This window comes from Electrona antarctica (genome assembly GCF_951216825.1).
Source record: "Electrona antarctica genome assembly, chromosome: 21".
NCBI classification, from domain to species: Eukaryota; Metazoa; Chordata; class Actinopteri; order Myctophiformes; family Myctophidae; genus Electrona; species Electrona antarctica.
In genome coordinates, this window is record NC_136802.1 from 16,942,796 (window position 1) to 16,958,119 (window position 15,324).

The window sequence follows — 15,324 nt, forward strand, 5'->3', positions numbered from 1 at the left end:
TTGCCACCTTTATTGAATACAATGGGTCATATTTTATGACTTTGTACAGTGATTTGAATTGGAGAACTTATTCAGCAGCTTCTTTTCCCTGTAACAATAGGAATATAAGTTTAGGTATTCAACATTCATGAATCTTTAGTTAAATCTTAGTTAAAGATATAGTCAACATAATGAACCTACTATTGAACATGTATTACCTTGGAGTCACGACTTTTAGTTCTCATCTTGTTGACCTGGGATTCAGCGATGTCGGCACGCTCTTCAGCCTCCTCCAGCTCATTCTGAACCTTCCTGCACTTGGACAGGTGAGTGTTGGCTGCTTCCTCCTACAATATGATAGAGATGGTTCAAAGCCTCAATACTTGAAAAGAACATCTTCCAATCATAGTCCAAACAAGACAATTTCAGGGCATTGTAATGTGTGGTTGTGGCCCAAGCAGTATTGTTCATGAGTGACATTCATGTGGTCACATGAATTAGCCCTGACAGGTTCTCATTGGAATAGCACAATCATAGCTGTGTTCTTGTTCTTGTTCGGCACCCCAAGCCAAACATTGCAGCTTAGTTATAGGAAACAAAAGCCATTGCTTTCTGTAGTCCATTTGGCCTGAATATCCCTGAAACACACTGCCTGTGTCTTCAGTATGTGAATCTTGCTTTTCTTTTCAGCACCCATGTTACAGTAACAGATCAGACCCACTGCTCATGAATACATAACTGATTCCCATTATTCCTTACTTACACTAGGACAACAACACTCTGCCCATGGCAACCAAATGTATATTTGTCTTACCGCTTCTTCAGCCTGCCTCTTGTAGCCCTTCACCTTCATCTGCAGCTTGTCTACCAGATCCTGAAGCCTGCCAATATTCTTCTTGTCCTCTTCAGTCTGAAGTGAGAGTGAATTGAGAACATTAGTTTTTCGCCAATGGCATGATGGTCATTAAAGTGGACATGATAAGATAGTATACCTGGTATGACAGCTCCTTCACTCTCCTCTCGTACTTGCGGACACCTTTAACAGCGTCAACTCCGCATCTCTGTGCAGATTCAACCTCTCCCTCCAGTTCACGCACCTTCACAATGGAACGATACATTATGAAATTATTTCAGTTTTATTTCATTGACTATAAGCTGTGTTGAAGTAAACCTCATCTTACCCTGCCCTCCAGTTTCTGGAGCTGCTTCTTGCCTCCCTTCATGGCCAGGTTCTCAGCCTCGTCGAGACGGTGCTGCAGGTCCTTGACTGTGACCTCCAGGTTCTTCTTCATCCTCTCCAGGTGAGAGCTGGTGTCCTGCTCCTTCTTCAGCTCCTCAGCCATCATAGAAGCCTGGAAAGAAGATTAAAAAAATTGTCCCGCAAGAAAAACATGTCTTGGTCTCCATGCCATACACAGACAATGAGCACAGACAATAATGTATATTTTAAGCATGCCACAAGTATGTCCAATTGTCCTGGTATAATAATATAATAATAAATATAATTATAATGGGTAAGCAGCGGTTTTGTCATCCTAACTTACATCAGTGATGGCTTTCTTGGCCTTCTCCTCAGCATTCCTTGCTTCTTGAACACTGTCGTCCACTTCACCTGTGACTTGGATCAGGTCGGTTTCAAGTTTCTTTTTGGTGTTCAAAAGGCTTGTGTTCTAAAATAAACATTCAGTTTAGCAATGCATGAGCAAGTGTGCATGACTTGTATGATAAATATGGTGAGAGTTTTTCCATTGACTTACCTGGGAGTGCAACAGGCCAGCGCGTTCACTGGCATCCACTAGCTCTTGTTCAGCCACTTTGCGGCCTCTCTCTGTCTGTTCCAGAGACACTCTCAGCTCCTCGATCTCAGAAACCATGAGGCCATTCCTACGCTCCACCATGGCAGCTTGTTCCTTCATATCTTCTTGGCCTCTGCAAGCATCGTCAAGGTGCAGTTGGGCCTCCTAAAATTCACATTTAAGGTGGTCATGTTAAGAGAAACATCAGAATGTGACTTGTTCAGAGCAGTTCCGTTGTTTGTATATGTGTCCAACGACTATGTTTTGCACCTTAAGCGTTCCCTGGACATTCCTCAGCTGCTTCTGGGCCTCAGATGCCTGGCGGTTGGCGTGGCTCAGCTGAACCTCCATCTCATTAAGGTCTCCCTCCATCTTCTTCTTGATTCTCAGGGCATCGTTTCTGCTCCTGACCTCGGAGTCCAGAGTGCTCTGCATGGAGTCGACCACCCTTGCGCTGTTCCTCTTGATCTGCTCCATCTCTTCATCCTTCTCTGACAGCTTCCTGTCGACCTCACCCTTGATCTGGTTGAGCTCCAGCTGGACACGAAGAATCTTGGACTCCTCGTGCTCCAGAGTACCCTGAAATATAATACAGGATCAAAAGGTTGTAGGATCATACTGTATACTGCTATGCTGTTTGAATGTAAAACGTCTTGAAAGAAATGTAAAATATAGACATATGCGTTGTTCATCTGGGAGCTAAAGTGTCACCTCTGCTTCCTCCAGGGCTGTCTGGATCTCTGACTTCTCTGTCTCCACCTGTTTCTTGGACTTCTCCAGCTCATGGATGCTCTTTCCAGTCTCACCAATCTGTTCAGTCAGGTCTGAGATCTCCTCTGCACCAAGGTTGAAAAGAATCAATTTGGAACTAACTGCACAATCAGCAACTATTTGCATTTGCATTTGAATCGTGTTCAAGCTTGTTTAACTGTTATTAAAAGAATGATGTAGAGGAAACTCACGTTGCAGGTTCTTGTTCTCACGCTTCATGGTCTCCAGTTGGTCCAGAGACTCTTCGTAAGAGTTCTTCATTTTAAACAACTCAGTGCTGAGAGAACGAGCCTCTTTCTGTGCGCCCTCCAGCTCCGCCTGGCCCTCTTCAAATTTCTGCTTCCATTCTGCCAAGACCTGCACAGCAGCAGTAATGAAGTGTAATTTACCACACTTTAAAGACCTGCACAGCAGCAGTAATGCAATGTGTCATTTATCACACTTCAAGAAGGCATGCACTATTTTTTTTCAAAATAACATTTGTCAAAGCACCTTATCGAAGTTCCTCTGTTTCTTGTCAAGGTTGGCAGCCAAACCATTGGCCCTCTCCACATCAATCATGAGGTCTTCCACTTCACCCTGGAGTCTTTGCTTGGTTTTCTCCAGAGAGGCGCATTTGGAATTCACAGCCTCGATTTGCTCCTCAGCTTCCTGAAGACGCTGGGCGAGCTTCTTCCTGTTGATCGGTTTTGAATGGAATCAAATTATTGTGAGCAATGTTTTGGTTAGTGAGTGGTACCTGTAAACCAATGTTTTGTATAGTGAGTGGTACCTGATGATGTAAACCACTTACTTAGCCTCCTCCAGCTCCTCAGTGCGTTGGACAGCATCAGTCTCATACTTGCTCCTCCACTGACACACCTCAGCGTTGGCCTTGGACATTCCACGCTGCAGCTCCGCCTTCGCCTCCTGCTCCTCTTCAAACTGTTCCCTCAGAAGGTCACAGTCATGGCGAGCTGATTGCACAGCATGGGCAAGAGCATTCTTTGCCTGTCAAAAGAAAAATACCCAGATAATGTCAGCTGGATAAAATTACCAAACAAAATAGAATCAGGGCTATTTGTAAGAAAGAAAAGAAAAGGCTGTTACTCATACCTTAACCTCCTCTTCAACGTGTCTCTTCAACTCCTCAATCTGTTGGGTGAAGGCCTGCTTGCCTCTGGTAAGCTGAGAGACCAGAGCTTCTTTCTCCTCAAGTTGACGACCAAACTCACCTAGTTAGACATTCAAATATTAGTTTCAAACATTTAAATAATCTTTGTTGAATACATAATCCTTAAATCTGTGGGATAACTGCGGATCAAAGCAGTGCCATTGACAGACCATGCAGGCTAGTGGACTTTACAATTAACATTTACCATTTTCCGTCAACAGTCTTGCTCTCTGAGCTCCAATATCATTTAGCTGGCGAACATTCTCATCACTCTTGGCCTTGATTTCACTGAGTTGGTCCTCAAGGGTGCGGCACATCTTCTCCAGATTTCCCTGTTGAATAACATTGGACATATTCAATCACTGAAGTAACCTACAATGCATTTCCTCGTTTTTTAGTATTTTGTCAAGAATTCTATACTACCTTTGCCTTTGCAACAGCTTCCATGTTGCTGGACAGGTCATCGATCTCCATCTTGTATTCACTCTTCTCCTTCTCCAGTTTCTGCTTGACTCTCTGGAGGTTGTCGATCTGCTCGCCCAGCTCTGCGACGCTGTCCGCCTGTTTCTTACGGAGCGCAGAAGCAGTGGCTTCATGCTGCAGGGTGGACTCTTCAAGGTCACGACGCACCTTCTGGAACTCAGCCTCGCGCTTCTTATTCATCTCAATCTGAGCAGCGGTGGCGCCGCCAGCCTCCTCCAGCCTCTCACTGATCTCCTCCAGTTCCCTGGAGAGGTCCGCTCTCTGCTTCTCAACCTTAGCACGAGCAGCACGCTCTGCCTCGATCTCCTCCTCCAGTTCTTCAATACGAGCCTTTCAAATTAAGGAACATTAAAATATGAATAAACACTTACTTATAATCAATGGTTTTAAAGAAGATGAAAAAAAGAAATACCTGGAGTTCTTTGATCTTCTTCTGCAGCTGGGCGCCCAGAGATTGCTCATCCTCAATCTTACTCAGAAGTTGGGCTACTTCAAAGTCCTTCCTGTGGAATACAGTACATCATACATTATATTTTAGTGGTAGTTTTTCTCTGTTACATTTCATATTGCTATTATTAATAATAATCATTATTATTCGTAATAATTATTCATATCGTGGTCCACGTTACTTCTTTATCTTCTCGTCAGACTGTTGTTTGTCGTTCTCCAGATCCATGATGGTTTCCTGGGCCAGTTTCAGATCACCCTCAAGCTTTCTCTTGGCTCTCTCAAGGTCCATGCGGAGCTTCTTCTCTTGCTCCAGAGAACCCTCCAACTGCACAACAATAGGTTTGTGTTTTTATTCAGTACAACAATATATAGTTCAAAACACCCAATTGACTTGATGTACTGACGTCGTCAACTTGCTGCTCCAGCTTGGTCTTGGCCTTGGTCAGAGTGTTGACTTTGTCTTCCTCTGCCTGCAGGTCATCCAGGGTCTGCTGATGGGCCTCCTGGAGAGCCTTCTTCTCCTTGGTCAGCTTAGAAAGACCTTCATCTTGGGAGGCCATCTCCTCAGTCAGGTTCTTCACCTAAAAAAGCAGAACAGATTAGTTGTCATGAATGGATCATTCTTGTTGTATAACTTGATAAGACGGTCGGCTAGAGTGTATAATGTTGAACCTTGTTTTCAGTGGCGTGTTTCTCCTTCTCCACTTTGGCCAAGGTGAGCTCCAGGTCATCAATGTCCTTCTTGAGCTCAGAGCATTCATCTTCCAGCTTCCTCTTCTTGGCCGTCAGCTCTGCATTGATCTCCTCTTCGTCCTCCAGTCTCTCAGTCGTCTCTTTGAGCTTTGCCTCCAACTGGATCTTACTTTTGATAAGACCTTCACATCTCTCCTCAGCATCATTCAGAGCCTCATCCCCCTGGTTGTCAATAAAAAAGATAAGTGAGGGAACATTTCAGTGCTTGTTCTGGGTGAGATATACGAGTTGCAGCTGCTTCCTGGGGGGGACATTAGTAGACTGAACAAGCTGTTGAAAAGGCAGACTCTATCATTGTTAGCTTGGACGGTACAGAAGCGGTGGCGGAGGTGAGGACAAGGAAGAAGCTGGAGGCTATCAACCTCCTCTAAAAGGATATACTATGGACTATAGTAGTACACCCTCCCCCACAGAAGAATTAACCACAAATTGGGTCTACATTGTATGATGCCAACGGCCATTCGACGGTCTACTCTGCAAAATACATGGGCAACTTGCGGCCCGGGGGCCACATGTATGTGGCCCCCACCATCACTTAATGCGGCCAGCAGGTTAATATCAGAATACTGATATATTATTGATTTCAGCTATATTACTAGTATTAAAATGTTCTTCTCTTTATTTAGTTCATAAAGTTAACATAACTATAACTAAATGCATTTGAAATGAAATAGAAATGTCACTTTTCAGGATTCCAATTCAAAAATAGCAAAACATTATTCGGGATTTCGATTCAAATTTCAGCTGTTAAGATTCCAAACATGCAAACATCTTTAATTACTTCCGTCTAAATTAGTAGCTTATGAGTATAGTATTCAAATGTTATTGTCTTTTTTAATGTCCAATGTATTTGTATTTAGTTAACAGTTAACTATAATTATAGTTAGTCACACTGCAACGCATTTTGAGCTTGTAGATCGGCTATTTTTGCAGTAATATGCACTGTGGCCCTCTGGAGCGAGAGTGGAAATATAGTGGCCATCTCCATCGTCAAAGTTGCCCACCCCTGGTCTACAATACATCTACATTCTACATTAGATAAAAGATTTAAGATGATAAACGATATGAAATATTAGCAAACATTTCCTGTATAGCTACTTACTGATGCGGCTGAATTTGCAAGGTTATTCTTCTCCTGCACCACAGCCACCAATTTCTCTTCTAGTGACTTCTTCGTGGCCAGGGCAGCAGCCAGGTCAGTCGTCATCTTTTCATAGTTCTCCTTCATGTTCGACAGTTCCTTCTCAGTCTCAGCACTTTGCAGAAGAGGCTTGATCTTGTAGTAGACCAACATCCATGGCCAGTGTTTCACATTGACGAATGAGCGGAGGTTGAACTGGATGGTGTAGATGGCCTCTCTGTGGAAAACAGTGGATCATGACTGAGGATCCCCCTGAGCTGCAGATCTAGTTTCCATGAAATATGACTGCAGGGTGTTGTTATTGTGTCATTATTATTATGTTGTTATTGCTGTTGTTTCCCCCCGGCAAAGTGCTCCACCCTAGAGCCTGGTTCTGCTTGAGGTTTCTTCTTTTTAAGGGGATTGAGTTTTTTCCTTTCCACCATCACCAAAATCTTACTTAACAATCTTTGCTATTTTATTATAGTGAGTGTGACTTTACATACACAATATTAAGTACAACATGACACATTGTACTTAATATTGAATTGGTGTTTTCAAAGTACCTGCTCTCCATCATCTTGACAAACTTCTTCCTCATGAGGTAAGCTCTTGCGAGAGCCTGAGTCATGCCGACCAGAGCAGCCAGCTTTTCATCTCGCATCTCCTCAAGGACACCCAGCAGACCAGCTTTGAAGAACACCTGAATAATGTTACAAACACTGTAACTAAACAACCGTAAAATCGACTTTTAGTCCTCTCTGGATAACGTTAAATCAGATTTGCAGTGCGTTTACCTTGGTGAGTCCAAACTTGTATACTCATCATGAGGTAGAGTGTGTTTACCTTGGTGTGTCCAAACCGGTACTCGTCAACGGGAACATCAATGGATCCAAGCAGCTTCTCAGAGGCCTTCTTGTTGTCCATGAACGCGCCTTCGGGACATGCGCTGGCATTCAGTACTTTGTACCTGTTTTGTAAAAGAGGGTCATTTTGCATATAGGTTCGGAACTAAAAGCTCAGTTGAAAGCGTTCTATCAGGCTGTGTTACGGCCTGGTATGGAAACTGTACTGCCCGGGAAAAGATAAGCCTACAGCGAGTAGTGCGATCGGCAGGGCACATCATGGGAGGCAAGCTGCCCGCACTCCAGGAACTGTACAAAAAGCGGTGTGTAGTCAAAGCCCAGCGCATCATCAAGGACAAGCACCACCGAAGTCACACACAAACTGTTCAACCCTCTACTACAACGACCGTCTTAGCTCTTCCTTGGACACCCGTGGATTATACCAGGGACAAGGGACTTTGTTTCTTTGCTCCTACTCATGGACCTCCTTGCAGATTATACCACTGTCAGTCAATCAACCTTATGCGGATTATGCGGTTGACACACACTGTCATTTTGCACCTTCATGGCATTTCTGTGTTTTTTCTAGCATCCATAATGCACAGCATATCTGCTGCTATGCTCACGCGCCTGCAGCGTTTATAGCTTATCTCTGGTACTATATGTAGATTTTGTACTTTGTAAACCTGTGATGTAACAATAAAGCATTCTGAAAAAAGAATGAATACCTCTGCTTGAAGTCAGCATAGGGGATCCTGCTGGGGAAGCCCTTTCTACAAATCCTGATGCCCTCCAGCACACCGTTACACCTCAGCTGGTGGATGACCAGGAAGTTCTCCATCAGGCCTGTAAAGATGTTGCTTCATTATTACTGTATGACTGACCAAAGTTACATTCACTGACCACCTCACTGTCATTGTTTAAATGGCTATTTTCTGTGTTTACCTGGAGTCTTGGTCTCATTGGGATTCATATAATCATATAATTATTGTCTTCACCAGGCCGAAGGCATGGGGAGAGAGTATGTTTTGCACTCCGTCCGTGTGTGTGTGTCCGTGTCCGTGTGTGCGTGCGGGTGTGTGTGTGTGTGTGTGTGAACATCTAAGGCACCGTCAACCTGGTCGATGCCAAATTTTGCACACACTCCCTGGATGAATTTTCCAGAATGGCCTGTTATAGCGCCACCAGGAGGCCGACATTTGAAAAACACATGTTTTGATATTATTCCTCCAGATTCTGTCCAAAAATCCCGCAAATCGGTACACACTATCTCTATAGTCATGTGTTCAAGCCGGATCTGTCCGATATTTCATATTCCATCGCAATTCCATTGCAAAACACATTTTTCACAAAATGCCTCAAATCATGAACGCAGCGTGAAATCTTTCACAGAATGTCCTACTAGGCTGAGGAATATATCCCACCCTTTTCACATTGGCCTGTTATAGCACCATCAACAGGTGGATTTTTGCACATTTATGGAACAAAATGCCTCAAATCATCCAATTGCTATCAAAGGCAATGAAGAAATGGCACCCATTTCACATTGGCCTATTATAGCGCCACAACTTGACCTGCCCTGGTGGAGACCTGTGCCCCGAGGGGCACTTTATTTAGTTATATATATTTTCTGTGTTTACCTGGAACCTTGGTCTCGTTGGGGATCAGGCAACGCACAAAGTGAGGATGAGTGCTCCTCAAGTTGGTCATCAGCATCCCCAAGTTTGCCTATTGAGACATAAAAGAGCAAATTAGGCTTATTATTAGTAAAATGTCATTACAATATTGAACTTTTCTCTCCACTGCAATTATTAAACAAACATACATGGATATAATGTTGATAATAATGAATAAATATTCTTACCCTGAAAGCACTAGACACAGTCTGCATGGAACCACCCTTCTTCTTGCCTCCCTTCTTTGTCGTATCTGTTTATTTTTTGTTGAAATCATGATTTATCATTAGTTATACAGAATGAAAATGCCCTGGTATTAATTTAACAATACCTTCAGGCTCAGGTGGATAGAACACACATTATATTATATTATTATATTAATAAACATACCTTCAGGCTCAGGTGGGGGATAGAACAGGGCTAGCAGTTTAATTGTAGACTTCTGGTACAGCCCAATGACAGATTCATTGAGAGGATCCTTGTTCTTCTCTAGCCAGCCTGTGATGCTGTAGATAGATAATATAATATATTATATATAATATCTTCTTCCTCCATCTCACCCTGCAGGCCTCCTCTCCTCTCACACCAACTAACTTCAGGTCCTCTTTCACTATGTCCATAAATCTTCTCGTTGGTCTTTCAACCTCAACATCCTTCTACCAATATACTCACTATCCCTCCTCTGTCCAAACCATCTCAGTCTGGCCTCTCTGGCTTTATCTCCAAAACATCCGACATGTGCTGTCCCTCTGATGTACTCGTTCCTGATCCTATCCATCTTTGTTACTCCATAGTTCCAGCGTAGTGGACCAGGGAGAAGTGGGTTAGGGTTAGGACACATTAATATATTCACCTGTAGTCGACAGTTCCAGCATAGTGGACCAGGGAGAAGTGGGTTAGGACACATTAATATATTCACCTGTAGTCGACAGTTCCAGCATAGTGGACCAGGGAGAAGTGGGTTAGGACACATTAATATATTCACCTGTAGTCGACAGTTCCAGCATAGTGGACCAGGGAGAAGTGGGTTAGGGTTAGGACACATTAATATATTCACCTGTAGTCGACAGTTCCAGCGTAGTGGACCAGGGAGAAGTGGGTTAGGGTTAGGACACATTCATATATTCACCTGTAGTCGACAGTTCCAGCATAGTGGACCAGGGAGAAGTGAGCTTCACCCTTGCCTTTACCAGGCTTGGGTTTCTCAAAGGCCTTGTTCTTCCCCAGATGCTGGTCAAGCAACTTGTCGGAGAAAGTTTTGTCTGAAGCCTTTGGGAACATGCACTGCTCTTCAAGGATGGAGAAGATGCCCAAGGGCTTTGGAAAGGAAACAAAACAGACAAATCAACAAAAACAAAAAACAACATTTACATCATGTCCATTAAAGCACAAAATAATAATAGTATACCTTCTCAATGAACGCAATGCTGACAGACAAGTCTATGACAATACATAATAATATAATACGCAATAATAATAATAATATACCTCCTTAATCAGCTCAAGCAGACAGTGTATTACATTCTCAACCAGCTCAATGCAACAGTGTATTACATTCTCAATCAGCTCAATTCAGACAGCCAAGTCCATGTACCTACCTTCTCAATGAGCTCAATGCAGATAGCCAAGTCCATGCCGAAGTCAACAAGGTCCCAGGGAATTCCTTCTTTAAGGTACTCTTCTTGTTCCAGGACAAACATGGTATGGTTGAAAAACTGTTGAAGTTTCTCATTGGTGAAGTTGATGCACAGTTGCTCCAGGGTGTTGAACTGTGAGTGGAAATTTCATTAGCCCAATCTCTTGTAATTGTATAATTGTGACAAAAATAATAAGTCCCCCAATCAAAACAAGTCTATACTTACATCAAAGATTTCAAAACCAGCGATGTCCAGCACACCAATGTAGTAGTTTCTCGGCTGCTTGGTGTCCAGCATCTCGTTGATCCTAATGACCATCCAAAAGAACTGCTTCTCATAGATGGACTTGGCCAAGGCACCAACTGAGTTCATTACCTAAGGAAATAGGAACATTATTAGTAGGGGTGTGAATTACACAATTTACAAACTACAATTTAGACATTTAGCAGACGCTCTAAATCCAGTGTGATGTACAGTAAGCAAGTAAAACAACATCGAATGCATAGAAATAGTCATCTAGGATCAGGTAAACCAAGAAACTATCATCAGTCTTGAAACTATAGGCTACACTCTAGATGCCAGGTCTAAAAAATCTGTCTACATAACATAATACAATTTTAGCCTTTACATAAGCCGGTAATGTTGTCAAGGCTAGGGCAAGTGCTACGGGCTAAGGTGGAGTCTTCAGATTCCGGCGGAGGATTTGGAGTCACGGAAATAGGGAGTTCAGAGTTTGGGAGCCAGAAGGGAGAGGAGTCTGTCCCGGGTGTTTTAGGGAAGATTCTGACAGTTTTCCTGTGTTAGCTGATCTGGGTGAGTGGGAGGGGTACTACTCACCTGTGGCACAGTCTGGCCCTTGGTCACAAACTCGTTTCCCACTTTCACTCTGGGGTAGCAATATGCCTTAAGCATGTCTGCTGAGTTCAGACCCATCAGGTAGCAGATCTTGTCAGCCTCTGAAATATTCATACAATTTGCAATTTATAATTTAGGCATTTAGCAAACACTCTAAATCCAGAGAGTGACTTACAGTACGGAAGTTAAACGCAAGGTACGTCAAATGAATGCATAGAGATAGTAACATAGGAAATCCAAACAATCAGTATATGAGTAAATTCAATACGCGTGACAAAGTCAGCATTATTTCAATTAATTCCTCTCACCCTCTGTGCCATCTGGCTCCGCCTGCTCCTCACGCTGCTTCTGCTTGAACTTCATGACTCCATGATGCATCACTGCACCGGTGAACTTGTAGATGTACGCCTTCTCCTCCTTGTTGAAGCCCAGGATGTCAATAGCATCCTGATGGAAATTAGCAGAGATGAGATTAAGCATTAACAAACATCCTTTAAAACGGTCTACAACTCAACAGTAAACAAACCAACATACTGTATAGGGTGTCTGCACATTTCTAAAGTGACTTTTAAGAAGACCTTTCAATACCATTACTGCGTCAAAACAAAAGTAAATAAACAAAGTAAATGCAATGCAAAGTTAAAATAGGATTATTTTGGGAGGTGTTGTAGAAAAGACATGTGCAGAGCAACTGACTGCAGTGCACAATGAGCAGTAGGAAGACTCACGTCAGTAGCCATCAGCTCCACTTTGTCGTCGATGCTGGCCACAGTGATCTGACCCATGCTGATCAACGGGAAGTCGTAGGGGTTGGTGGTGATCAGACACATTTCTGAAAAGGCATTACAAAGCTAGGGTGAGCATGTGTTTATTGATTTATTTATGTTCTCACTGCATCATCAGTAATTCCATTTACCAATAATCTCAGGTATGTGGGCTGTCATCATCTGGAAAAAGATGTGGTAACCTCTCTCTAGAGGAAGCTGGTAGGTCACTCTGGACTTCTCCAGCAGATCTATATGGGTTGTATTATAACTCTTAATAATATTAATACTAATACAAATACTAATAATAATCTACATGGGTTGTACATAACTAAAAATGTAATCCTAGAAGGAATATACAATTTATCATCTGTGAACTTCATACTTACATGTCTCAATATCAGCACTGGCCAATTTACCCGCTGCGTTGAAATGGATTCTGATGAATTTACCCTGTTTGATACAGCACAATTTGTTGCATCCCTCTACATTGTGGAATTATTGCAGAATTTCTCATAAAATTACATTCTTTTACACTTACAAAGCGAGAGGAGTTGTCATTCCTCACAGTCTTGGCATTACCATAGGCCTCCAGCAAGGGATTGGCTGCAATAATCTGATCCTCCAGTGACCCCTAGAATGTTTTAGACATCGCCGAGTTTAGAATTTGCTCTGAATTCGTTGAAATTGAATTGCTATATTGCATATAAATGCTTTATGTTCCAAAACAAGTTAAAAACATACAATATACCTTGATTTTACCACCATCAGCCAACGATTTCTCTCCAGCGTCAGTCGCAGCTGTTGCAAAGTACTGGATGACACGCTTGGTGTTCACAGTCTTTCCAGCACCGGATTCTCCACTGGTTATAAATTCACACATTCAGAGAAATGCACTTGCAATTTGTGTACTGTACAATGTTCTTTTTTTAATGCCTATATATGCTATTATAGTATAGATGATGGAAACTTACGTGATCAGGACAGACTGGTTCTCTTTATCTGTAAAATGTAAAGCAAGTCATGGATACAGCACAAAACCATTTGTATAGTTATGTATTTGTTTACATTGTCCTGACTAGTACGTACCCATCAGCATGAACTGAAAGGCGTTGTCAGAGACAGAGAAGATGTGGGGTGGAGCCTCAATACGCTTCTTGCCTCTGTAGGCACTTACAACCTCCTGGTCGTACACTGGGAGCCACTTGTAGGGGTTCACAGTTGCACAGAACAAACCAGAGTAGGTCTGAAGGGGAGAAGAGAAAGAACATTAACATCATACAACATATGACAACATAGCACTGACTATGCCACATATCTGTGACAACGGATCACAGTCACGAGTTGCAAGTGGCATGAACTAATGAGCAAGTTAATTTCTATGGTTTTCACTTAACATAGCGGGTACTCTTTATTTTTCTTTCTTTGCTATCAACAGGTGCAATAGTGTATTGCTCTCAGCATGTAGAAAAGCTTACATAGATCATCCATGCTGCATAACGCTCTTTGAGGTTATACAGGACAGTGGCTTCAGTGAGGTGGGTCATCATGGCCATGTCCTCAATCTTGTCATACTTGGGAGGGTTCATAGGGGTCACATCATCCTCAGGGACAGTTCTTGTCTAAGAAATGTAAAAAAACAACAACACACAACTTCAGAATGTATTCTGATTACAATTGTACTATGCCACTACTTGATTTTAGATACAGCTCTACCTACATCCTTCTTGATGAGCGTTTCCACGGTGACTTTGGCACCATCCTTGCTTATAATTTTACACTTGACGTAGAGCTCCGCCTTATCGGCCACATATGCTGCAGTTTTGGCATCAAAGGGCGCAGATTGAGATTCAAGTCTCTCCCTCTCTGGTTTACGGAGATATATGGCGGCTTTGCCATATTGCTCCATCTCAGCGTCCGTACTCATGGTGGCGGCTTTCTGTAGACGGACAAATAGATGATGCCTTTACTGACTGGAGATCTGAGCAGATAGGCCTAATTATTGGACTACTGTATTTAGGACTATATTGTTATAGTATAGTTTTGGGGGAAAAATTTTAAATACTCACTTTTCCCTCCTACCAAGCAGTGAAACCTTGTGAGCAACCCCTAAGTGTGGAAAACAACACATCATTTTGAGGACATTAACATGAAGGATTTAATACAATTTATATTCATAATTTAAATTGGATTATATGAATCCTAATGTTCATTCTTGCTGCCACACACCACTTTGTAAGAGAGGCATTTTAAAATGTCTCATTTTGTTTGCTTATTCTTAATTTCACCAAGTTATTATAGCCATGTTTCTTGTTTTAGTTTTCTTTTTACTGAAGGAATGCTAGATTTCTTTATTACACTTTTATTCCATTGTATGAAGTGAGGTTACATTCAGACTAGAGGTAGGTAGACTAGCCAATCTGTACTCAAGTAAAACTATTGTTACTTTTAAATAATAATATGTTAACTCTAATAGATGTAAAAGTACTCTTCCAAAGAAGTACTTGATTAAGAGTAAGAAAGTATCTGGTATAAAACACATACAATGCAAATTATTATTTAAATAATCGTAACATCATTGAAATGTCTAAATAGAAATGAACGAACAAAAGCAAATTCCAATCTGGCCTAAACCCATATCACTATAAATAAAATAATACACAATCAATCATTTAAATCTGTACAATAGAACATAAATCATGCTGCATGTGTAACCTTGGTTCATAGCTATGTGGCACTATGCATTGAATAATGCTAAAAATTAATAGCTGGCATGTCTATACATGACTAACATCACTAAAACATTTATATGAATATGATGGACAGAATAAAGTCTCACTCACCAACAAATGGAACTCTGCACTCCTCTGCAATGGGTTCATGTCAACCATCCCAGCATGCTTATATATTAGGTGTTAATTGCAGGCTATGCAGAAAGTAAAAGTAGGAGTTGCTTCCTGCATATATGGTTTATGTCGATGCCAGTGGCTATGGTATACAGATAGTATTCGCAGGGTGGTAGGGTGCTGGGTTTCTTCATCT

General features: G+C 42.1%; 1 protein-coding gene across 2 annotated transcripts; it reads right to left on the reverse strand.

Annotated features, from left to right (window-relative positions):
* LOC306914620 (myosin heavy chain, fast skeletal muscle-like) lies at positions 1-14,221 on the reverse strand. Of its 2 annotated transcripts, XM_079491742.1 has the most exons (40): positions 14,003-14,221; positions 13,761-13,904; positions 13,372-13,528; positions 13,257-13,284; positions 13,034-13,145; positions 12,824-12,916; positions 12,672-12,735; positions 12,435-12,533; positions 12,247-12,350; positions 11,827-11,965; positions 11,501-11,619; positions 10,889-11,038; positions 10,625-10,795; positions 10,156-10,343; positions 9,417-9,532; positions 9,215-9,279; positions 8,991-9,078; positions 8,079-8,196; positions 7,352-7,475; positions 7,072-7,208; positions 6,488-6,743; positions 5,305-5,547; positions 5,037-5,213; positions 4,812-4,957; positions 4,595-4,685; positions 4,123-4,512; positions 3,905-4,031; positions 3,642-3,760; positions 3,340-3,536; positions 3,039-3,222; positions 2,738-2,903; positions 2,487-2,611; positions 2,046-2,354; positions 1,737-1,940; positions 1,524-1,649; positions 1,161-1,331; positions 972-1,076; positions 794-889; positions 198-326; positions 1-88 (listed from the first exon to the last, which is right to left on the reverse strand). In XM_079491742.1, the coding sequence occupies exons 1-40, from the start codon at positions 14,207-14,209 to the stop codon at positions 68-70; spliced, it is 5,805 nt and encodes a 1,934-aa protein (XP_079347868.1). In that variant the 5' UTR covers positions 14,210-14,221; the 3' UTR covers positions 1-67. The 2 variants fall into 2 exon arrangements, with proteins under 2 accessions (XP_079347868.1, XP_079347867.1); XM_079491741.1 differs by lacking the exon at positions 14,003-14,221 and having other exon boundaries at positions 13,761-13,898.
* Positions 14,222-15,324: the final 1,103 nt, after the last annotated feature.